General features: G+C 37.7%; 1 protein-coding gene across 6 annotated transcripts in view; it reads right to left on the bottom strand.

The window, feature by feature from the left end:
• MID1 (midline 1) overlaps positions 1–26892 on the bottom strand; it is a 243082-nt gene that overhangs the window by 46505 nt on the left and 169685 nt on the right. Inside the window, exon 3 of one of the 6 annotated variants that reach the window (XM_085321589.1) lies at positions 21067–21150. The exons of the other annotated variants lie outside the window; for them this stretch is intronic. Coding sequence (XP_085177715.1) covers positions 21067–21150 — 84 coding nt within the window. The remainder of the gene's footprint in view (positions 1–21066; positions 21151–26892) is intronic. 6 annotated transcript variants of the gene reach the window in all.

Below are 26892 nucleotides of genomic sequence, written 5' to 3'. Positions count from 1 at the left end.
TGTAGGCAACTCTTCCAAGAAGCACGATGGGGGTTTTGAGCACATAATTTCAGCGTTTGATTCCTGGCACAACCGTTCCCATCATGTATCACAAGCCACGGCTGTAAAAATACCTTCTACCCCACACCTATTTTATAGTCTGTTAAAAACAAAGCGCAGCAAGAATGGGCATTCTCTGCTGAACAGCTTGTATTTCCACAAGCTGTATTGTGAATGATCGCTTAATTACAAAGTCATGTTTGCTTCACTGTTAGAAGTCCACTTGTAGAGCTGAGACTCACATGCAAAGTCTAAATACCATACACAGGGACGATATCAGATAACCTCAATCTTTAAAAAAACAGTCTGTTGGGGGGGGTCCAAATGTGAAAATACTCTTAAAGTGATATCTATATACCTTTTGGTTGTCTATGTATTCATTTTGTAGATGTTCTAATAAATGCTTGTATCACAAGATTTAAAATGAAAAAATCTGAATTCTTGATATTGCATAATTTCAAATGTATTATGGGACACAGTGCAAACAGTTGGGACATACATATATGGGACATACATATACTATRAAGAAAAATTGTTCTCAAAGCTATTACAGAATATTGCAGAGATTTTAAATAGCCTGAAAGTGTTTCAAATTAAGTCTACTAGTGTGAAGAGAAAATATTCTCCCTGAGACAGAAATTAATTTATCCATAGATTTATTTCAAATCCTGCATAAAGAATATAATTTTAGAATAACTATTCTTCCRGTCAATAGCAACATAATCCATACATATTATTATGGTTTCAGTTGGATGCCCTAAYGCCTTCTGCATTTCCCAGTTGTGAAAATAGAGGTTATCCACTAAATAGTGAGTTACTTTACTAAGAATAGAGTTAATGCTCTCCTATGCTCTAAGTTCTTGAACTGTATCATTTTAAAATTGCAAGGTTTGAAATTTTGTTTCATTTCAATTTCCTATGCAAAGGATTGGGTTTTTTCCTTAGTCAAGATGTATCACAATTTTGTTAAACTTTTGTTTAAGAACATCAGTTTATATTAATACTTGACTAAACAGTAACAACTTGGCAGCTGTTCTCTGAAATTAATGTCAATCTTTTCAGTTTCACTAGGGCAAGTACTGACTAGCAGCTCTTAAAGGTAGCCTGATTTGCAAGTTTTAAAGGTCATTTAAAGATTCAATCAATTTTTGCAGTATGTTTTCCTTTCAGCTAACCAGGATTTTCTTTGGTGGTATTTTCCTATAGTTCTTCCCTCTCTCCATTCACATACAAGCGATACAGCACCACTCCGGCTATTGCGTGATAATACCCACCAGAAGCAGATGTCAAGCCCTGCACTCTGTCTACACTCTGTATAAGGGGAATAGGAAAAAGCCTGAATGACCTTACTGGAGGTTTAATTTCACAAGTAGTTCAGCTTGCTCACAGACTTCCCAAAGTGTCTTAAGTGTCTCATTTTACATTGATACATAAAACTTCTTAGCTTATGTAAAACTTGAGGTGTAAATTTAGAGTTGTGGCCTTTATGACAAATTGATCCAGTGCTCAAGATCAGAATTCCTAGAACAGTGAGTTGTAACATGTAAGTAGTATTTACCTCTGGGGAAAGTGTACTCCCAAATATAGTGTACATGTAATAGAAAGTGTCAGAWTTCAGCTTATTCAGAGTATCTTCCTTCACCCTATCTCACCATCTGTGGCCATTCTTACAGGTGAGCCAAATTACAACTTCAGTTTTAGAAACTTTCTAGATAATTCACAATTTCTTAATTTTTTCCACCTTTGATTATCTTATCTTTTTCTGCCTTTTCTTTTTTGGCACTTGCCAATTTTACTTCTTGTCTGTTAGAAATGCAGAGGTTGTTTTTTAAAAAGAAGGATAATGGTTGGTATAAATATTTGTGCTGTGGATAGGCTTCATGCATGCTAACTTAGTGGATGTGAACTGCTCTCAAAGGCTGAAATCCAGGTTGAATGCTTCAGCACTTACCTATGTAGTCTCTGTCTGAAATTCAATGTGTGCTTTGGAACTGCTGTTAACACTATTTGGTGTCAGGTGAAAAGAACGCTCACCATCCATTTACTGTGGTCTGACAGTTCTATACAACATAAATATTCCTATACTGTTAATGTTAACACTGTTTTTTTTTCTGACTGTACCATTGGCTTATCAGTGAAAAATAAAATATTTTCAGTTAGGTTAGTGTCTGCCAATATCTTTTCTCCATATTTTTTCACTCAGRTGGCTATTGTAATAGTTAATTTCTACCTTCTTGTGTAAGTAGTGCTATATACTACAAATGGTAATATATAAATTTACCTTTTTAATTATTGCATAAAACTCAAACCATTACCATTTCTATATGCATACAGCAGCCTCAGTTATGAACTCAGCTATTCATAGGGTATTTTTAAACTGAGGTCTTGTAAACACTTTCTGTCCTCTACTGAGGTAACTTTGTAGCTAAATGTAGGAAATCACTGAAAGTTGTTAAGTGCTAGAATTTATGCTGTCCTCATAGATCTGAATAAGTCCAAAAGAGAGAGAACGGTTTTATTGCTTTTATAAAACATTTATAAAATGAGTAATTTTGTATAAAATTCTGTCTAGTAAGAACTTGTGTAGAAAGATCAAGAATTCATGAAAGGAGGGAGGATCTGTAATAGTCTTGTTGATGGATAGAGCTAGTGCTGAATTCAAGACTAAGCAGTTAATCATGTGAACCAGTAGAACAACTGTTATCAGCTATGATATATACTGTATAACTGCAAAAGGGTTCCTTCTGTTCTGTTTGGAGCTCTAATATATTATACTAAACATGTATGTTCATCATGAAAAATAAGTAGGTGTCTTCTCCTATGGTGTTGTTACCTTTTTCATTCAGCTCAATCAAACAATACCACCCTGAAATATGGACATTTTTTCTATTTACCTGGCTGAGGTTCTGGCTTCCAAGTCTGGTTATTTTAACATAACAAAAACAACTAAAACAAACAATCCCCTTTAAGCAGGCAGTTGAGAGTAAACTGAGTTAATTCAGTTCYAGAGCTTTATAGCAATTGCATTAGACACAGTAGAGTTGACATCGGGTCAACAAAATAACTTACTCTTGCAAAGAAATTTTTTTTAATAGAGACACTGTAAAATGGGTTTATTTTCATGGTGAATATGGGACAGGTACATTGAATCATAGATATGTAATTGGAAAGGACAATTGAGAGTGATGCTTCATTTTTACTCTTCATGCTTATAAAATGGTATGATTCAGAGACTAGAATCTGAAGCCAGAAAAGATCATGCTAAAACTTAGGGGAAGGCAACTCAAGACAGGATGTCATCTTTAAGCTGCCCTCTAGCTCACACTGAATTCACGATCTTGTTGCAGTAATGATCGCGTGAGACTCATGCCCCGGTTGAAGTGGTAGGTCAAACTAGATGATCATAATGGTCTCTTCTGGCCTTTAAATCTATCAGTCTATGAAAACCAAATGTGAACCCGTGCCCTTCACCAAATTAACAGCCTCATGCAAAGCACTGCTTGTCTAAAATAGGAAGGTGGCATACACAGATAATCTTAAACTACTATATGTGTTGAAAATGCTGTCAAAATAAATTAATGTAGGCTTCCAAAGGATAAAAATGCTGAGTGGTGTTCTCCTGCTTTACCTCACRTCAGAGAAAATAACAAYATCTTTGTGAACTTCTCTTCTTCTCAGAGGCATTTTTCTGCTCCATATAAAATGTCTATTCAAAGGGCCACAAAGAGATGACATATAGCAACCAACTACAATGGGATTTTAAATCCCTTTTAAAAGGGAGTTTSAAATAAAGTCACTTTCTTTTGCTTGTTAAAAAATACTATTTTCCCAACCATTCCTAAATATATCTACTCCTTTCCACTCTCCCCTTTATTAAGAGCTTTCTCCTACTATTCTTCTTGTTCGCTCATAGAAAGACTTCAAGGACTGTTCCACAGAAACCGTAGCGCCGGCTAAGATGCAAACGCTACCAGGCAACACTTTGTAATGACAGTATTTGCTACTATTTACACAGAATACACTAGGATCAAACCCCTCTGGCAGCAAACATCGGCAGAAATTTGCAATTCCTTTGCTCCTGGCACAGAACTGACCAGAATAAGGTATATTTTGAGGCTACTGGCTGGCTGACTGAAAGAATAGCACACCTTGGGGAGCCTTCTGGACTTACAGGAGCCACAGTATAGTGGAAATTACGTATAGTAACTATTAAATTTCTAGAGAACTACACCCATCCTCCCACTATTTCTTTACAAATGGTCAAACTTAAATGGAGATTGTAAGTTTTCAGACTTGGTTGGTTAAAGCTTGTGTTCAAAAACCATATGGTTACACAGAGATTTGGGATAAAGTACGACAAAGCAGAAGCATGATCATATCCTACTTTAGGTTAGGCTAGTAGGGTTGCTAGAGCAGTGTTGGCATAGCAGAGTAGTCTTTAGTATATAGAGACTTCTAGAGATCATGAATGCAGACCCTGGTTGCTAGCAAGTTACATCTTCACTGGAGCTGTTTCTCCTGCTAACTCGATGAGGTTACACTTGCACGTGCTCCAGTTACGTTTCTACATTGTTGTGGTGACATACCCTATGAACCAGGCCTGCTGCCTCCAGGACTTGTGTCTAATCTATTAAAAAAGTTGCCAATCAGTTCCAGAGGAACTGCCAGAATATTAAGAATGATTTTGAGCCAGATTTGGGGTATATTTGAAATAATGTGTTCCTTTGGCATTCTTTATTTAAATGGATGTGYCAGGTGCACATGGAAAAACTTAAGCTAATTTTTATCCTATGTACTTGTCCTGAAACAGATGACTACTCTTCCATAGGATACACATGCTTGACCCTGTATTTCCGCAGACAACAAATGGTAACATTTGCAGTTAATAGGAATGATTGAACTCAACTCTGCAATGTACGGAGCTCAGCAACTGCATTGCATATTTCTGTGTTAACAGAAATAAGAGCTATCATGTTGATACACTCCTAGGGACTAATTGTTTTTAACTTAAGTGATTACACTATATCATAAGGTAAAACTCATGAGATTATGAACTGTTGTTTAATTATCCAGGATCATTTTTTACATAACATGCAACAAAATAGCTGAATTTGAAGTCACTACAACTTAAATGATCCCAACCAAATTGAGTCTATTTCCCTATTTCATAAGAATGCTGCTTCTATTTTTTTATTAATCCTTTTTTTTAATGGGGTATTGTAGAAAGCAAAGGAAATCAAAGCATTTCAGTTTCTTGACCACACAAAATCTTTATTAACTGAGAGGGCAGCTTTCAAGGGAAAATCTACAATTGTTCGATCCCTTCCCTGCAAAGCCAWGCCCTCAAACCTACCGTGGGTGCTTGCCCTGTGCAGCCACAACAGTGTTTGATTAGAGTAGAGGTGATTGCTACACCAATCTGCCTTGTGAGTTGCTTTGGTGCACTGCCCTTTAGTCTTCCTTCACTGCTTCTTCTCCATTTCTCAGAATGTACAAGGAATTTTATCAGAAGGACAGAACGAGCTCCATATGTAGCACAGGTCTTCCTTTGACATGCTCCAGTGGCCTTAGGAAAGAAATAATATACACTCCTGAAAACTGTTCTGCCTGCAATGAGGACCATGATTATTAATGCCACTGGCAAACAGAACTGATGCTAATCAGTTATTTTCAGTATTATAATGCAAAATGGATGTAAAAAAAGAAAAGCTCAAGCTATGGTATTGTTTTTAACGTAAAGTTCAACAGAAAAAGCAAACTTTTCTCAGGATATTCAAACTTGCTGTAAAAACTGTGTCCCAAATCAGATAGTGACAAGATTGATTTTAGGACAAGCAGTACTTCTTAGATATTCCCATTTCAATCAAAATGTTATAAAATACACAAATGTCAGCTTGACTTGAGATCTGGGAGTTGGTTCAACCCGATTTCTAATGAATCATTAATCAAAGAAGGACTAGAATAATAATCAATAATGAAGAATCAAGAAAGACTACATTAAACGCTTTGAATACATTAATAAACACCACCGGTCATGGACTTAAATGTGAGCTATTTGAAATGCGAAAACCTGTAGATATATTTGAGGCCCAACTACATTTGATTTTGGGGCTTCAATGCAGTAGTCAAATTGGAAGCTGAAGTGTTAAAAGAGCACCACAAATATCAAATACACTATTTTTAAAGCATATCAGTAACAGCTTACTAAGGGCAGCTAAAGGGTTTGTAGCTCATTCTTCTCCCTATTGGTCAAATCCAGTGCAGTGAGGAGGATTAAGGAGAACATGAACTAATATACATCTGTCCTGCAGTACCCTGGCTGCATTCACTTCTGAAGTCCCAAGACACAGAAAGCACTCAAAAGCAGGAGTTATGACAAGAGCTCCTGCTCATGAGATGGCTAATCTGATCTTGCAAAAGCAAGATCTGGGAAGTATCCATTCTGAAAACTGAAGCTCTGAGTTTTGCACATAACTAGTAAAAGACATTTATTGGAAGAGAAAGCAAAAAGCTCACCTAAAGAACCATAATTTATGCAGTGTTTTTAAAAGTGCTGTCTTCTACATATCTTTGCCTATCTATTTCTGAAAGTCTGTACTTTATTTAATAGGTTATACGATGGAAAAAGTCTGCTTTTAATCAGTCAGTACATATTACTCCATTTTGTGGTTGAATATTCCATTTTATCTAATAAGATAGGTATAAAAAGCAACTCAGTATTACGTAAAACTGGAAAGTTAGGAAGGACAGCTAGAAAGGTGAGAAGTATACAAAATCATCATGCTGATTTTGTCTGCGTTAGGCAGCAGACCATTAGAGCTGTCACAAACCTAATTCAGCTCTTTCTGCTGGCCACTAACGAAGCTGCTACTTGAGGTACTTGGGCCCATCTGATGTTATGTTTTTCTGTATGGGAAACAGTAGTTTGATGGACCACTGCAGACAGCCCTCCTGTGTATAATAACTGCCTGTCCAGAGAACGCATCTGGAAGTGCATCTCCTGGAATGGCTGGAGGAACTGGGACACTCAGTGACTTTGCAAGCTACTGGTACAGCATGCAGCAGTTTGGCTGAACAAATCACCRGAAGGAATGCATTCAAGAAGTCTGAGTTGCTTTCTGTGCACTTCCTCTGTAGAGAGGAAACCAGTGCATCTGTGAACAAAACATATCCCCAGCTGTTTCTCTGGCTGCTCTTTAAGAGCAGCGTAGACACGGTCATTGAGCTGATGCAAAGCTGAAGCACAGTTTCTGAGTTTGAATCTCTACATCCTCTCAAGGTGGATATCCTCCATCTAGCACATCCTTTGGAAAATGGAGCTCCCACTTTTCAACTGCATGGTGTGAGAGGGAAGTGTCAGACACCAGTCAACCAAGAAAATTCAATTCTGACTTAGGGTGACTGATACAAAATAAAGCACCTTTTACAATTATGCTTTATGGTATTTTTTTCTGGTTATAAACTGTCTCAGATTTTGCCATGGAATAAACCATGAACTAATTTTCCAACAGTGCACCCTGTCTCTGCCCCATCAAAATCATTGGTAGCTCTATTTTTATCTTCCACTGGAATAAGCTCCAGCTGCAATAGGCTACTTCCAATAAAAATGTTGGCATTCTCATTCTATGCTCATTCTGGCACATGCTCATTGCTTTGTTGCCCACAGTTATAGCTCAATCTAGATTAAAATGTAAATTTCTGCTTTCTTCTATTCATTTGATCTATTTCCTACTCCTGTACTAAAAAAACACTTCTACATTGAGTAAATACCCTGAAAGAGATTTGGTAAGGTGAACTTGAGTTGCTCACAGGTTTAAACTGCAGATATGGACTTAAGTGTTCTTTTGAAAGGAAGGCTTAAACTTTCATCTAAGATAGTTGCTAGCCTGTCCAGACAATATATTTTTTCAGTGTTAACTGGATCATACTAGATTTACTGGATTGGTATTCTGTATAAAGTTTTTGATCAAGCACCAGATCTAGAATTTGAGAGTTAGGAAAGAAATGTAAGGATTTGAGAGTTAGGAAAGAAAAACAAGCCAAGAAAATTGGTATCAGGCAGAAGTATCAACCTCTTTCATCTGATGTATATAATACGGCAAGCTTTTCCTCCCCCTACATCAGCAATGGATTCAACTCCATTCACAGTCATCCTAATCTTCCTCACCACTATCACCTTCAAAGCATGTACGTATTTCCCCTCTTTTGCTTTGACTGTGCTGGGGCCAGCCCAACAGCTGCTGCAAAGTGGCCTTCACGTCCTGCTAGATTATATGAACCTGAGTTAAATTCAATTGCTGGTTCTCGCTGTGATAGCAAAAGTTTCTAAGCAGAAGTCTGAAAGTAATTTGGATGCTCAAAGAAATGTTCCCAGGGTGAAGACAGCATGCGACAGCCAAGGAAGCCCAACGGAACAGTACATAATTCCTCTCCGAGGATATTATTTTTCAGTTTCTGATGCAGTTCACATTTACTCAGAATAAAATCAAATAATCATTTTACTGTTAATCCAACTATCATTTGAGGGATCAATAACTGGAAAACAAATTATTTTTTAATAGTCCATAACAACATATATTGAATGGTTAAAATGAAAACAGTCCCGGTGGAGGCCGCTACAGACTTGTGTATTTTACTGAAACATCAGCGTTACAGTTACTAACAGATGTGTTTGATTTTACCAATGTGAACTAATAAATTAGTATGAAGTAATGACTTGTTCTTACTAATATGAACAATTACATGAGGATACTTCCAAGTAGTAAATTTTAGCTCAAGAAAGTGTGTTTGCAAGATTGTAGACCATATGCTCTCTTAGATTATTTTTACCATGTACCTATGAGAGTAAATAATTTTTAGAGTGCCAAATGATAAGTATAACTCAGATCAGTTCCATTTTGTCAATGTCTGAGGTTCCATGATTATATTCCAAATATTATTTTCCCCCTTTTTTGCTTCAGCTACAGCTTGAAAAGATATATGAGGTAAAACTGCCTGAGAGTGGGTTGTGACAATACCTTCCTATTAGCACCACGGAAATCTGGTCTCTGAAGCCATTTAAAGTATAGCATTAAAAATAATTTAAAAAATGTGCTGTAGTTTGGCAAGGAGATAGATCACATCATATGAAATCAAAGGCCGTTTTGAAAAATGAAAAAAGGACATTTTTAGAAAAAAATCCCAAATAAATTGTATCTATAAGAATTCACACTGACACTGTGCAAACTCAGGCTTATCTATCTTTGCTTCTATTTCTAACACTTTGCTTTATATTACATCTTCTAAGTTTGAATTTTGTTTTTTTCTGTTTTAGTGACCTTTCAGATTCTCAGCTGAAAGCTGGAACACTCAAGAAATATCTACATGTTCCATTTTACTAATCAAATAAGGACAAGATGTTTTGTCTTGGTCTTTTGTTTGAACATTAAGTCCACATTTGCCTTAGAAATGGAGTAAATTGGCATCAGAAAAGAGAGCATTTAAAGCATTGACAACTAAATCCATTTTTGTGTACAGATAAATCCTAGAATTTCATAAAAGCTCAATCAAGAACAAAATAGGGACTAAAGCATTTGATTCCTCAGTCTCTTTTTCCAGAACAGCAAATCACATGCATAACCCTAACTCTTCTTCAAAACATTAGAAATTTAAGAAAAATCACAACCATTTTTAAGTGCCATTTTCCTGTCTCTTCTTACAAAATGCCAAATTCAAAAATGATGATCTCCTAGAGGAACTCATGTGTGACTAATGAAKCTTTCTGACTTACCTTTGAATAACTACAAAGAATCCTAGACCCTTTCATCTTACTCAGTCCAGCATATCTAAATTAAGGATGCAGAACTGAGCTGGTCTTACATGGGCTGCTGATCATCCTCATATCAGGTGGGCTAAAAGCTGGAAAATGTCAAAGCAGCCTGATATATTTGATATATATATAATATATCAAATAAGATATATTTGATAGCCTGAACAATCAAATATAACTTTAGCCACTCTTCTGTAGCTGTTAATTGTACAGGCATTCAGGCAATGAAAAACATATGCCTCTGCATTTTAGTGAAAAGACTAGCAACCTAGAGAGATGTGCAAATTCAATTATTTTGGGAGGGAGAGAGAGAGTTCTTAACATTTCATTTAACACATTTAGATAATATGAGCAATTTACACAGACTTCCTCAAGACAAATAATTCATTTATCACAACCTTTGAAGCTTTCCCTACTATCAAAGCTAGCAAACTTTTTTCACTGAAAACACAAACAAATGCTGATTATATAAGTATGCTTTTTATGGCACTTTGGGAAGCTGTAAAAACTGGAAATTGCATGGAGGCATCTATTCCAGGCCTTAAATTAGCTTATTTTGATTTTGATCTCAGTTTTCTTAGGATAAAAGATATGGACATGATTCACCCATTACATGAGATTTTTATTTTCTAAATCAAATTTTTTGGAGAGTCAAGACAGTTTTTTGTGAATCACTCTTTCTTTAGCTACATAAAACAGGCACAAACAAGCATGCATTTGCATAAGTACTCACACACACTCTGTAACATTCAAAAAATTATGCACAGTGTGCAAATATTATAAATGGAAAAAGGGACACTTTTGGTGTTTCTGTGCACTGTATATTAACAATAACAATGTTGGTTTCGAGCTGAATCTGATTTCACTCATTCACAATTTTTAAAACCTCTCATGAGATATTGCTCTTTTAATTTCCTTTATTCTTTACGAAATATTTTTATTAGTTATTTTTATTAGTAAACAGCTGTGTCTATAACCAATTTATTCTTTTAAATGTGGCACTCTGAGTGGGGTGGGGGAGGTGAGTGTGTGTGTATGTGCATGAGTATTGGTGTGTCTTAGCAAATACTACAGTGAGATCAGCCTATAGGTTAGCTTGGGCTCTTATTCTAGCTCACTGGGTCCCATGCCTATATTTTAAACTTACTTGCCCAGTTTGAGTTGATTTTAATTATGCAACTGTTTCCTCTTATTTGAACATTATAAGGTCACATAAAAGTCAAAGTRAGCTATGCATGTGAGAGGAGAGTTGACATCTATTTAATTCATACTGTCATGGTGCACCCTCTCCTGCAACCCCAGGAGCCTGGAAAGCAAAGCCTGGCAACCTTCGTCAAACCTTGAGATGTCAGGGTCTCCCACACTGGCAAGTTTGCATTCCTCCTTTCAGCACAAATGTAATCACAGAATCAGTAAGGTTGGAAGGGACATCTGGAGATCATCTAGTCCAACCCCCCTGCTCAGCAGGGAAACAACTGGCCCATACAGGGATTGAACCCACAACCTTGGCATTATTAGCACCATGCTCTAACCAACTCGCAACTCCRTAAGACAGCCAGGAAAATAACTGTGCCAACAGTTGAGAGGGTGGCAGGAACACTGTGCCAAATACTGCCTGCATAACTGACACCAAAAGCAGTTCTGTTTCCACAACTGTTCCTCTATTTCTAGATGTGTATATGTTTTACAGTTGCACGGTGACAGGAAAAGCAAGTTGGCTTTGGTAAGGCCTTCACTTTGTTGTAGCTATTCAAGCAGGATAAGTGAATTACATTTGGGATAATTGCACATCCTAGATAATATTATTGTATATTGAGATGACAGCTCGATTAACTTCCATCTTTTTCATTTGTTTCTGCTAGAGTGGTTCATATTCCACATGTTTACAGTATAAACTTAGCTTTTCCCCAAGATGTGTTAATTAATAAGGATCTTATTCTACTTTACATTTCAAAATCTCAGTATATTTTTATTTTTGTAATAACCTATCTGTTCCCAAAGCTAACAGCCAATTCAAACCATGCAATGTCTATGCTTCCATAGTAACAACCTTACCCCCAGTKGAAACAAACAATTGAAACACCAAATACATGAAACCTTAAAAACCCTGGATTTAGTTAATTAATTAAGTAAAGATTGATCAAGCTCAATTTCTTAACAAACAGTAGCAGGTCATACTTTAAATCTACTAATTTCATTTCCTTTTACAAAAAATGAGTATTATGATCCTTCCTTTTTCAGATTATTTAATTTCCATTAGATCAAATGCCTTTGGTCCAACTCTCTCCCCTACCCTCATCAAAAAAAAAAAAAAAAAAAAACTCTATGGTTCTTTTTCTATTGAGTCAGTGGGTCTTGAATAAGATTCATCGGAACCAGTAGCAAAGTTAAGAAGAATTTCCACTTTTGCTACATATATCACCTGCCAGTAGTGGTACAGATTTATACAGGCCAATAATCAGGGCACTTAGGATACTGATTAATTATTATTTTGTTGTCAAAGTAGTACAAACATACTTGGTACCTAACTTTTGTTCTAAATAACATACACATGATTTCTGACAATAGCAAAAGCAATGATTCAAAGATGCCAAAGTCTGACAAGAGACACACATTGCCCTTGTCACAGTTCATCGATATATAATCAAACGGAAAACTCATTGGATAAATATCCCCAAGTCAGGTTTCTAAAACAAGCACTTCAGAGAAATATTATGGGCTTCCTGTTGAATGTCATTTTAAAACAGTATGTGTGAAAAGGAGATTTAAGTAAGTAATTCATGTTGGGTTTGTCCAACTCTTTAAGACTATATAATCCAGTTCCTAAATATGTGCTACAATAYGTGCATGACATTAATTGCTGGAGGCTTTTCAGAGTAAAYRCAAGTCCGGATTGTTTTATTTTGCAGAGTTCTCTACAGGTACTTTCAGAGACGTCTTAGGTACCAACGAAATTTGTACGTCTAAAAAGCCTTAGAGGCACAGCAGCAACAAAACTGGCACTGAAATCAAAYGTGAAAGAAACACCATAAAAATAATGCATCTGAGGTCCCAATATGATGACCTTCCTAAAGGAACTATTACCATTGGTAAAACAGTTGTTCACCCTGAAGCTTACAGAGAAAACCCTGGGTATCCTGGTGGACAACATGTTGAACATAAGCCAGCAATCCACCTCTTTAGCAAAGAAGGCCAATGGCATCCTGGCTGTGTTGGGAAGAGCATTGCCAGCTGGTCGAGGGAGATGACTCTTCCCCTCTACTCAGCCCTGGTTAGACACATCCGGAGTGCTGGGTGTCCTTAGTACCGTGTGCTAAGAGGGGGTGTGGGGGTGCTTCACTGCTCCTACAACTGCCCAGTGGAAGGGGAAGATGGAGCCAAGTCTTCTTGGAGGTGCATGGTGACAGGACAAGGGGCAACACAYACAAGTCAGAACACAGAAAATTCCAATTAGACATTAGGAAAACAGCTGGCACCTCCGAGGTGCCCAAACACAAGAAGAGGTTGCTGAGAGAGGCTGTGGAGTCTCCAGCCTTGGAAATACTCCAAAATCAGCTAGTCCCTGAGCAACCTGCCCTGACCCTGCTTTGAGCAGGAGGTTGGACTACAAACCTCCAGAGGCCTCTTCYAAACTAGATTATTCTATGATTCTGTAATTAAGATGCTACCTGCAGAGATCATAAATTTTACAGAAATTATGCAAATCTGAAGATCTTTTAAGGTAGAAAGCCTGAAATATTTTTACATAAAGAACTTAATGAAATATATTTATTTACAATTTATCTTATATATGATTTTATCTTTTAAAAGAGCTACAAGATCTGTAACATCAAAATATAAAGTATGTCACTGCACTTTTTACACAAAGAGGTAATGTATGCATTTAAAATTTCATTTTAAATGTTCTTGGGGACAGATGTCAGGAAAACCAGTTTTTAGGATTATGGTAAGCTTATGAGCTTTATTAGACATGCCTAATATGCTTATCATTATAGCAGACAGGTGCCAATTTTGTTTATATTTTTGATTTCAATATTTAGCACATACTTTGTAAAACATGACTGTGTGCTACATAGCTTCTGCAATTACTTTAATTGAATCTATCCTTTGAATTCATATCTTCTTTGGGATATCATTTTTCAATGAAAAATACACCTTATAGATAGTGTACAATTACAGAAACATCACATCTTTTCTGCTTCATCTGGAATCTGTTATGAAGAAAAAGACTGTAATTTATTAAAGGCTGATTTCAACTTTCAGAGCAATCCTGAGAGATGGTGAATAGCACAGAACTGGAACTCAAAGGCATATTCACTCTATTAAAAAGAAAATTCAGATTTTTTTTTCACTGTCCATGCAGCATTGGTTGGGCACGCTAAGCAAAGGTGGACAAATTGTCACTCTTTGTCCAAGACTCAATCTCCCAGCATGTGGTAACAGACAGTTGGTATTTAGTGCTCCTGGGCTGCACTGACAGGCATGAAAGTTTCAAAGAGCTTTAATTTTGAAACCCATCAGTGGAGAGGACAGATTCATGCCTGCTTTAACTACTTTTGCTTACTCAATGGGAGAGCTGTAGGGCAAAAGGAAGAAAAAGCCTCAAAATGTATGTGCATTGCTTTACATAGAAGTACAATAAATCTAGAGACGAGTGTTAGAAAAGAGCACCATCTAAATGAATTACAAATCCTTATATAAATCTTGTTCCTGTTTCTCAGTTTTCCATGAATAGACTAGCTGCTCTGTTTTTCTCTTTCCCATTAAATTGTGCTTTTTTCCATAGTCAAAAATGCCACTTAGCCAAAGTGAAATCCTTAATTCTTTCAAGAATTCAGTACAGTTCTCCTAATTAGGATATCCTGTGGAAATCCAGTTAAAGAATAGGCTGGAGAAAGAGGAAAGAAATACTATATAACACTTTATACTGAAATAATGCAACAATTAAATAAAAATGCAAGCTAAAAATGCTATGCTCTTCATTTTTCCCTGGCAGTCTTGCAAAAAGCTGAGAGTATTTTCGGTTTAGTCCCACATATTTAAAAAATTGAGAGTTATTCTGGAGCAGAGTTGTAATTAGTCATTTTGATACTAACAATGGACTTAATAATTTTACACCAGGCTGATCACCACATAAATCGATTTTCTTCAGTTCAGTTTGTCCCCTGTTAATTGCAATGTTTTGCTAGTAGTGTTCCCATTAAGATCATTATGACCAGTAGGCTCAACCTTCTGGGATACAACCTAGAAAACAGCCCTCCTCCCCGATATATGCATACTGATAGGTGATGCAGACACACTAATGAATATTTCCTTGTTCAATTGTGAGTTTTAGGAGCACTAAAAGAATTAGTATGCAAGATGTTACAGTCTCTGTTGCACATGAGGTCAGATTCTTCAATTACAGCGGTCATGTCTGGCCTTAAAAATTTGCGAATTTCTAATGCCTGCCTGCAGCAAGTTTACAAAAGCATAAGTCTTGTTATAGACAAAGAGTTAAATTCCACCATCAGCCGAATGGAAGAATCAGACGATTTACAGAGATGTAACTCAAGTCGCAATTTATCTTAACTATTTAGAACATACTTCATATTTTTCAAAGCTGTTACTCAATATCAGCAGGAATTGTAGTTTCACCTATGATTATGGTGTCTCACATTTCCCATTATTAGATCCTGATTTCACTTACAACAATGTCAAACTTTAGTTATTCCAGATGAAATTTTCCAGTTAGGGTGTCTTCTTGGACTGATTATATTTAATTTTTATTTTTATGAAAACGTCAGCCAAAACAACTGCCTAATTACATGAAATAGGCTAGGGGAATTAAGTTGTTTGTCAGTGATGAGAAGTCTTGCTCTAATGCTTCAGTGCTTGGAAATCTGGTCTTGCAATTTAGCAGCGGAGGTTTCTGTGCCAAGTATATGTCCTATTGTCCTTTGCTGCCAGTTCTTTCAAATTTAGCCCAAACATGAAAAAAACCATACATCACTGTTTAGCCGCTAAAAGTTCTGAAAAGTATATACAAGCTCCAGGGTCACGTACCTGGTACATGTACCACCATGGTGCAGCACAGGGCTAATAAAACCAGTCCTGAATATCCTATCKTTGCAACGATTCTCCCTCCTAACCATATCCAAGATAGGATCATCTTCCAGATCTCAAAGCAAGGAGTCTGTGTCTCCTGTACCCTCAGTTCCCCTCCCCACAAATACCCACTGTGTGGGGAAGGGACATAATCACTGAAATGAAGCAAGGGCTTTATTTTGATCAGAGGCAGAGAAAGGAGTTTGACAAAAACCTGGGATCTGGTAGGCTGCTGAAGGGAAGTAGGGGATAAAACTCTTTGTGATGAAGCTAAAGATTGGAAGAGGCTGCTGGGGAGGACCTGGGACRGACACCTGGAATAGGGGAGTGGGCAAAGAGCGGCTCTTTGGAAAAGGATACTGAGAGTGGGAGCTGGAATCTGCTCTGAAAGTGCAGCCAGGAAAGCGAGCCTGGAAGTAACAGGGTAAAAAAAGCAGAGTAGATACTGGAGATGATAACTCCAAGAGTGAAAAAGAGGTGGAGGTGGTTGAACGATAAGGTGAGAAGAGGAACAAGCAGATCAGGAGAGGGATCAGGGAAAGCTTGGCAAAAGTAGGATTATCTGCAAATGGGAATTACTGCAGTAGGGAAGCAGTTGGGATTGAGGAAATAAGTGCCTGGACAAGAGACCAGGGAGGGAAGAGCCAGGAGCAAAGAGCTGGCATGTGGGAGAGGGCRTTCGCTGAAGTCAGATGAGGGTCCATGGAGATCCAAGTAGAACAGAAACCAGTGGAAAAGGTTCAGAATTAATACAGATGTAGGACTGGGGAAATGAGAATCTCATATACACTAAGCATATACGACTGGAAAAGGAAAATGAGATTTGAATGTGCAAGGGGACTGAAATTGGGTGTCAGGAAAGGGGAAGAATGAGTCTATGGAAAAAAGATGGGAATTAGAAATGAGTCTCCCTCCAGAGGTGGAGACCTCTCCATGACTAATTTTGCAGGCTTAATAATTTGCTCTTTTAATATGGCCTTTGTGTGGACTATTACTGACAGAGAAAAATTTTAACTACAGACAGCATTTTTATAATTCTCAAATGGTCCCTATGATATCAGTTATACTTTCCCATTTAGTAAAATATTTCCATCTGCCAGCAGAAGCACAATCATACATTACAATAGAATCACACAAAAGAAACCAGTAGAGGCAACATCCTGGTTTTAATCATCTCTCACAATTCTTTTTTCAACCTTGGGAATTCTGCTTAAATGCAAAAAGTGAGAGGTAAAGACCATAAACAGTCCAATTACTGTCTCTGGAAATGCTTCTCTTTTGTAGGAAATAGAAAAAGGAAAATATCAAAGGATACTTTACTCTTAAAATTACCAATCTGTGATTTCTGTTTCTATCAATTTTGCCACTGAATCTGATTTAGGTAGTTTTTCATCCCATCTCTCTTTGAAAAGGGAACTCAAAAGAAGCCCTTGTTCTTCTTATCCTGCCTTCAAATAATAAAAAGCTGCAATGTTAATATAATTGTTTGTTACTAAGGATGTTTCAATGTAAGCATCAGATGTTTGTTCTCTGTAGATYAGCACAGTGTTAGAAGATGATGTTTTTTCCTACAAGCTGCTACCAAATATAATGAATAATACAATGCAATTTGTCATCAGATTTAGTTATGATGAGTGCTTAGTGTTCTTATTAGTAAGTTCTCCAAATAGAAGACTCTGTGGATTTGGTAATTCTTCTTTATTTTTTTTCCCCTCTTCATTTTTGACATTGCCGATCAAGGAAGAAGGCAGTTTACTTTCCTGTGTCCCAATTATTGCAAGAAATGTGTTTTCTTCAGAACATACATGACAGTTTTGGCTTACAGCAATTTGTTACCTTGGAAAGTATCTAGAATTTTAAGCATCTGCTTTTAAAGATCTGATCAATGACTGATGTAAATTGCGACTGTGACAGAGTTGTATAGGTCAGCTGAGAATATGTCCCTACAAAYTGTGCCACTGATACTCACTTTAAAAAACAGAGAAGGTACCTTATTAGATTTTGCATGACAAATCTCCCACAGACATGATATTTTTGAGGCTGTGCTACTTAATCTGACATGTGAGCCTAAGGCTCTACAAGTTTTGCATGAGTCATTTAAAAGCTTACATTAAAAATGTGAAGAGCACTGAGCTTTCAGGCTAATATAGGCCAGTCAAGCCCCTCTATAGTACAAAAATAACGAAAGCACAAGTGGAGGATTTACAAAAGCACAACTTTGCGATAAGAATGGGAAAACAGGTCAGAAAGCACCATGTGGGGGTCTGCAGTGTGCTACTCAGAGGAGACACATGAAATGGGTCTGAGGTGGTGGGCCAGGCTGCCAGCCACCCCTTGCAGATGACCATGTGCGTGCTGTGCTCCTGGGCAGTGCGCTGTGGGGCCGGGAGCCGTCCCCGAGCCAGCCCTGCCACCTCTGCTCTCGCCGAACGGCCCTGCCTGCCTACCCACCACGTCGCAGGACCCTGCCACGGGGGTATCAAAACTGGTGCCCAGCTGCACAGCACCGTCTGTCTCGCGCTGAAAAAGAAGYGAATGACTTTTCCTACCAAAGTGCTCCGCCAGCACGTTAACGCGCGGCTACAGATGTGTGGGGTTTGCCGAGTTTCAGTCCCATCTTTATTACCAGATATAACCCAGCCATGGATGCTATTACAGCCCAGGCGTCTCTGTGACCCGTCTATACCAGGGACAGGCAGGAAACTTCACCGCCCTCTGATGTCAGGTCAGCTCTGGGGCCCCAATTTGGATTGTAACCAGGTAAAGCAGCAGTTGGTATTATAGCAGACTGCAAGTGTTGACTCATATTTCCAAASGTATGTAGGCCAAAAATGCAAATATGTTCTTTACAGGATATTCATGAATGCCTAGAGAGCTAGGCATTGAGAACTGAGATTTTAAGAAGTTGTTCATATACAACTCTTATTAATTTCAAAGGGACTTCGACTCCTAAATGCCATTGCAAGTTGAGATCACAACGGCTTCTGAACACTCACTCTTGTCAGTGACCTGTGTTTCTGCATCCAAAGCTTATTTCCCCCTCGCTCATACTGGGGCCTAATTTGTTGAAAAGATCGCACAACAAAAAAATGTTTCTAGGTTCTAATATTGCTATAACCAAACCCATCTGTCTGTCTGTCTTACGTCCAGAGACCAGTACACCCACATAAGAAAGCCTAATTGCAGTCTAACTCTACTAACTGTTTTGGAGGTATTCTAGTATTCTTCCAACAACAACCAGATACCAAAAGTGCATTGTTTTTCCCCAGTGCTAGCCATTTCTCTTAAACTAGGAGATACACATATTTATTCAAGGGATAAGTCACTTTCTGGAACAAAAACTGTTTTTGCATTTTTAAATGAAATTCAAATGTCTGACTTAATGCTCACAAACACATACCAGTAAATCCAAACTCCCTTGTGAAAAGCTCTTAACCAAAATAAAATTTGCCATGTCTTTAAGAGATTCTGGAGATGGACTATATCTTATTGCACAGTAATATCCTTCTTAAACTAAAAGGTTTATTACGTTGCTTTCTCAGGTATTCGTCTAAAGAAAAAAACATTCCTGACATAATATCTGGCAAGGAAAAAGTTTTGTTATGAGAGCCGCACCGTTTTGAGCACAGACTGGCAGAAAACAAATGACAGAACAAGTTTTCACATAATTTTTTTTCTTGACTTTTATTCCCAGGAGCAATGTTTATTCTCTGGCYTTTGCCACTTCATAGCATTGAGTGTTTCAGTTCCTCCATCTATAAAAGGAAAAAGGTAATAATACCCTGCCTCTATTTAGGCTGAGACGATGCAAAACTGGCCTCGGGGCAGTGCACACAGCGTCTTCCACAGATGCCGTCTGTGACACTGCCACTTGCTGTTTCTTATGTGGTGGGAGCACCCAGACCCCGTCTGTATGTCCACTGTGCCAGGCACCATACAAGCRTGCAATGGAAAAGCACTTCTTAACACTCCAAGCATACCATAGACTAATAAGAGAGAGAGAATAGTTGCTGCAAAAAGCATGAAGGAACCATGACRCAATTGGTGGGAGAAGAGAGATTGGGAATCACCCTTTTCTGTAAGGGGCAGGATGGGGCCTGCACTATAAAGAGGAGAAGGCCCTGCAGTCTTGGGAGCACCATAGTCTATCACATATCACGCTCTAGTGTGATGTTACACCGGGGCTGCAATCCCAGGAGAGCCCAGCTGTGGTGGCAAGGCCAGTTTACAAAGCACCAGCCTGCCCCAGGGCTCCTGCCTGGCCACGGGTGCGCTGCAGCTCCCCACTGCCTCCGCTGTGCTGGCACGGCTCTGCGTGGCTGTTATAACTAAACATCCAAAGGAAAGAAGGAGGGAGGGAGAATATACTTTACACCCGTATAAGAGATCCAGTTTGCAATGCAGCCCCACAAATAGTTGTACTAGAAAAAATGAAGAGGCAATGAGCTGCAGCAGAGTAATAAGAACAAGGTTGCTGAAGGGCCAAAACCTGCCAGGCTTTACATCACAGGCAGAACCGCTTGGATTCACTACGAGATCTTGATTCAGTAAGTCCCTTTAAATTCCATACAATTAAATTATACAGATCAGCCATTATTCAACAATATTGTGATATTAAAAGCTGGGAAAAACTTGGTAAGGAAAAAGATAAAGTACAGTCAGCATATAGTACTATAAATGATGATAAGAGAGGAAGGGGATTAATATAATAACTCCACAACCAGTGCTAGCCCTCAGAGATGCATAAGCTGAGGTGTACGGTCACATCTGCTTAGTCAGCAGTTACAGTCTGCAAGAATAGCCAGTCAACACCAACTTAACTACAACTTAATGTGTTACTTACACATTAAACTTTAATCATTTAATGATGCTTTATTTGCTTATTTTGAACACATTAAAAATTTTGGCATGAAGAACTGTGYTGTGAATACGTCCGACTTCCCTTTCAAGATCTGATGCTACATCTGCGGCCAAAAGACATGCTCTACTTTACAGTACAATAAACCATGCCCCCAATTCCATTATCTGACACTGTCAGCATTTATTTCTCATGGCCACTGAAAATGTACACATTACTGGATGTGCATATGGTTGTGTTCAGAAAATTCAGTTATGAATACAGGTCTCCTTACCTGGCCTATCATTGCACTAGAGAGTGAWACTGTCACAGCTTCTGAATTCTCAGCAAGGTCTGGACTCCAGGACTGGGTTAGTTCCTTGGTGAGAAAGAAATGAATTGACACAGACAGAGTTTATTGCATCCTTGCATCTTTTATTTATGAGAGATGCAATTTTAAAGAGAGAAATTAGATAGCAWAGTCATAYGTAGTATGYGAYTCAGAGACTATTTCCAAAACTCCARAAAAGATTCCYTTACAAAAACCCAAACTKTTTCTCAGAGTAGGGGCAGAAAACTGTTTCACCTTCCTTCCCCAAAACAGTCACACCAGCACTTTCAATTTCAATTACCATACTATTTTTTCCTTTTTTTCCTTTTTTTTCTTTTTCTTTCTTTTTTTTTTTTTTTTGGAGGGGGGTGTAATTTCAAGAGGAGCTTAAAACAATCCCAGAATGTGCCCTTGTTGAAAGGGCTTTCCTGCTCCCTCTCTTTCATCAGCGCTGCAGCATGTGGGAGCATATAATCAAGTGAATCAAAACATTAATCCTGCTGAAAACAAACCCTTTTCAAAGGTGCATGAYTGTTAAACCCAGTGCAAGTGGGAAACATGCGACTAGGGGCAAGGATTAAAGCCTGGCTATCCCTCCCGTTGATGAGGGCTCCTATTAGCTGAAATTGCTCATGAAACAGCACTTTGGGGGCAATTCCACAAGTAGCCTTTTTCTTAGAAGTGTCTAGAGCTYGCACAATTTTCTTTAGGAGCATGACTGTTGGCTCCTTCTGAAAATGAAGATACTTCTAGTTAGAAGTCTTAACTAATTTGCTTTTCTAGATGCATTGGATTTGGAGTACCTGATGGAGACACTTTTGCATGGCATGGATTTTAAAAGGCACTAGAAAAATGACGCCCCCACGAARCACTACACTTAGGGCACTCCAAGTCTAACTTCTGCGCAAGCTACAGACACTTGGTGGAATCCCCCACTGCAGCATCTGTATACTTTGCTACGTGAAGAAACATTCTGCAGCTGGCTCTATGAGCAAAGTATCAGTCAGATCTCAGTGAAACTGAACTATTTTCTTTGTATGTTACTATAGTTCACTTATGTTTCTACACAGACAAGCTGCAAAAGTAGAACAATGGATATGCTCCCAACATGTTTCTCCAGAAGTGCAAAATACAGTAACAACTCCCTGCAAGAGAATATTTAAAATAGTAATGAAAATCTTGTCCAACAAACTATGTAGGAGTGCATGCTGTTCCAGAGAAGGAGGGAAGAGGAAAAAGTTGCTTCTTTAGGACAGTGGAGGAAGAGAGTATTTTGAGGACAGGAATGATGATGGAGTCAAGATTAAACCCCTAGCTTCTCAGAAAACAAAAAGCCTTATCCTGAAACACAGCAGAACTGATAGGCAACTCCCATGTGAGAAGGCAAGAGACTCCTATGTCAAGGTATGATTTCTGAACTGAAGAGCAGAACTTTGTTGGATACCCTGTAGTCACTTAMACTTACTAATATGCACCAGAATTCAGTTGTGTTTCCAATAGGGTTTCAATTTAAGATCATCTTTCCATGCATCTTTAGCTTGGCTGCCTGTTACACCTCCCTTCAGTTCTCCCACAGTAGCTTGCAAACTAACTGGCCAATTTTGAAAGAATCAGAGACAGAAGTCTTGGATATGTTAAATTCCTACAAAGTTCACTATGATGAACTGCTAAGTAGTGGACCGAGTCCTCAATTAATGCTGCTGCTGAGGAGGAAGACTGTGGTGTGTACTTCACAGTTACCTGCTCTGTGCCTCCTTCTGGTTTTCGAAGCAAGATGCACCCACTTTGGAAGTCGGTAACATAAGGAAGGGATGAGGTACTGACAAGGCTTGTGGGATTTCAAGAAAGTATTGCAAGGAAAAACGAATCCACAGGGTTTTGGGGGAAACCTGGGGTTACATGGAGGGGTTATCAAGGCAAAGGGCACACTTCTAGCTTTCTTGGCCCCGGTCACACAAAATAAAATAAATCGATGTTCAGGAAATCAGTTATTATATTGATTATTAACAGAAAAGAAAGGCTAAAACATCGGCTTATTGGTTGCTAAAAATCTTCCTTTTTTAGTGCATGAGACACTTATCTGGAAATAAAATRTCACTAGTGAAAAACTGTGATGTTAAAAGAAATTTGTGGTAATTAATGGCAGAGCTGAGCACTGAAACATTTTCTCCCTTCAGGGACAGATACTCAAATATCACTTTGTTTAAATGTTAGAGAATTTAGGCTGAAGCTTAAATAATGATAATTAGGCATAACGCATAGATCAATAACAGATCAGTGATGAGTGATAGTTGGTCAAAATTATATTGTGAACTTTACAGGTAAATATTACAGAGTATGCTTTGAAAAAAAAAATAATTGATGATATTTTTAGAGAAGCAGCCTAAGTGCTTACAGGTAAAATTTTACGTATGCATGTTTATACAAGCAACATTTTATTAACTATTAACATTTTATTAAGCTTTCCCTGCATTTTCTAATACTTAACATATTTTAATATGCAAGATAAAAGACAAATTAGTCAATCGTTGTGAAAYACCTATAATAAAGCAATCAGTTTATAAGAAAATGAGGAGATACACTATGTTCTTTTTTCTCTCTCCTGCTGTAGAGTTTAAAAGTCCTGTCACAGATTAGAACTCTGCTGTGCTARGCAGTGCATAAAATAAAAATTCAGTCCATGCCCAAAAGTACTTACACATTATAAGCAAAAAAACTAGTGTCGAAAAACTAAATTAATACCTCCTTTTGTTAACACTACTTCCGAGCTCCTTGAGAAACAAATATTCTGAGCATGCAAAAATACAGACTTCATTGCTCTGGAARCTTAGAGCCTGAAGTGACGGTGCCCTGAATTACCAAACTCTGCTCTAGCTAAAGGGACTGAATAGGAGAAATTTGGAAACTCTAGTAGCTCTGAGACGATGATGAGAACAGAGAAGACATAAGGGATGCAGCAGAAGTAACACGATATAGGGCTGTTCAAAGGAAGCATAGGAAGCTGTGATTTAGGGGGCACTGAAACAGGGCTAGTAATGTGCTGGCAAAGTAACATGGCTGAAGCAACATTWGGGACACAAAGACTTCTGACTGCAGTACGATGCACAAAGAGGAGTAAAGCAAGGCTATAATCAACAATATTCAAAAGGAGGCAAGAATAGCAGCCTGTATAGGAATGATCAGACCTGCAAACCTGAAACTCATTGTTTCAGACAAATATACACACATACCTACACGAGTTATACATATGTGCTGCTCAAGGTTCAAAATATCTTGAAATTAAATAACCCTTGTGAATGTGCATTATTCAGCCAATGCAATCAGTTGATTTTCTGCAGATCCCACAGATTCTTTTATATTTTTTTTCATGCTGTGCTTGTTTTTCCGCCATCTCCTTCCACCTCTCAGCTTGCTCCYGATTGAGCTCAACTGCAACAGCTAAAAGCAAGCAAGCTGATGGGAAGGACTGCCTGAACATTCAGGATGCTGAGATATGACTCGCAGAGAAAGATGTCAAGCTCCACAAATGTCGTTAAAGGTCAGAGCATCAAAACTCCTAAAAATAAATTTCTTGGATACGCATTCTCCTAGGAGAGTTTTAAAGGGAGCAGTAGACAGATGGAGACAAGGAAACAGTTGTAGCTATCGAAAAAGGAGGTTCATGTGATTTACGGAATAAAAGAAAGTATGAGAGTACAGAGAGAGAAATGTGTATGAGGAAACACATAGCTGGTTAAATGTGTTCTAGAAAAAACATGAATGAAGACTGTTAAGCTTTGTAATGAGTAAAGAGGTATGATAGAAAGATAATCACACTAACTGGATACAGTGGTCAGAAAATTCACATGATAAGCAAAAAACTAGGCTTTAGCTTCTACATTTCCTCTTGGCCTCAACAATTATTTCAATAGGAATATAGATATAGATATAGATATAGATATAGATATAGATATATATAATGGGCTGCATTTTCTTTTCTGAGAACTACTCTTCTCATTGTGTATAAATATATTTATGTGTGAGATCTGTCTGTCCATGTGCCTGCTGTGATATTCTTATTTATAAACAGTTAAACAAATATATGGGACATCTATATAAACTTTGGTATTTCATATTACCGATTTGAACAAGTTGCTTTGAATGTCAGTTAGCTCCCTACCTGAAACTGGAACATGCAATTCCTATAATCCTCTTTCACAAAGTCCTCCTGTGTATGTCCACTTAAATATTATACAAATAGTTCTCATCTTGTAAAAAGAAGTTCTCCCTAATGGTCACTACAGAATATAAATGTTATTACGACATGATTCTCTCTTCTCTTTCCCTCCAGCAGTTTCTGTGTCTGAGAATTGTCTCTCCAAAAAGTTTTTTTTTTAATGGATCATTCCTGGGGAAAAAAATCTATTTACCAAAACTTACAAAAAATAGCAATAGAAAGGTCATCTCCAAATTCCTAACTGTCTCTGCTCCAGATCACATACACAATCCTATCACCCTAATATCTACAGATCTCTGTAATACTGAAAGAATAGGCAGTGTTCACCTCTGAACTAATTCTTTTCTTTGCAACAGAGACTGGAATGCCTTAAATGTGGGAAAAAAAAGTCTCTATTTGAAACTTATACCAGAATGAAAATTGAATCTTTGTGTCCTAATAATGTGTATAAATGACAGGAGATTGGGTTACTGGTTCTTAAATGATCAAAAATTGTTAAAGTGAATTACAGCATTAAAAATGGCTCCATGCCCAGGCATTAGACTATATTTAATTTAAAGCTGTTTCTCAAGACTGAAGAATGGAATAGAATATTAGACAGTAGATAAGATTATAGAAGATAAGATAATTTATTAAATATTAAGAGTAAAGACTGGGAGGAGTACATRCGATTTTCTTTTCTTCTGTCTTAGTTTTGTTTCAACTAGACAGGAGTAATTTAATAATGAGTTCTGTTAAAATAAATAACTGCTGCCAATGCTTATCTCATGCCCTGTATGAAAAATATAAATCCAGGAATGGTTGTATCATTATTTCCCTGATGCTTTTGGCTCCTGATCAAAGATAAACCTGTTATCTGATCTGTCTGTACTCTATCCTGAGATTTTCTACTGAAAAATACACTGTAGCATTCTCTATTTGTAAAGTTTCAGATTGCTCTGTTTGTTCCACTACAGCATAATGCTTTGTTAGACTTTCAAGATACTTCTGTCCAACATAACTAAAAATAAAACATTTATTCAGCTTCTTCATTTGCAGTTGTGCTTGAAGCACAACTGTGAGATAAAATAGTTAATCAAAATATGAAAGCTAGAGATGAATTGAAAATTCTTTTTTCAGCTACTCGAGGCAGCATTGTTTACTACTTAGAATAGAAGTAAGACACTCACATGGCTCAAGATAAAAAACTACGTTTCATCTCAAGGTCCGACAATGCCTGTGATGAACACAGTTTTCTGTTCTCTCCTTGAACTAGGGGTACGCTCACCAAAAGGGTAAGAGTAGATATGATTTTGAAGTGCTTCAAGATGAAAGCACAATATAGCACTGAAAGGACACTTCTGAAATTCTACAGTGGCACATTGCTTTCAATTCAGTTCTGTGTTTCTCTTTTAAATTATCCCATTCTGCTTAAGTTTGGTTGAAATCTAAACTCTGAAGAAAAGTCTAGATAAAAATCAGGAGATCATGGCTGCATCTTTCTCATAATGTCCAAGCTAATTTTCAAACTCCAGAATTCTCAGAGAGTAATAATAATGTTAGTCCAATGCTTGAAAGAGTTTATTTTCAGGTGC

Source organism: Rhea americana, unplaced genomic scaffold, assembly GCF_003343005.1.
Source record: "Rhea americana isolate MKP2758 unplaced genomic scaffold, rheAme1 scaffold_7, whole genome shotgun sequence".
Classification (NCBI taxonomy): Eukaryota; Metazoa; Chordata; class Aves; order Rheiformes; family Rheidae; genus Rhea; species Rhea americana.
The sequence above is the reverse complement of the archived record's forward strand: the minus strand, read 5'-3'. Positions and strand labels throughout refer to the sequence as shown.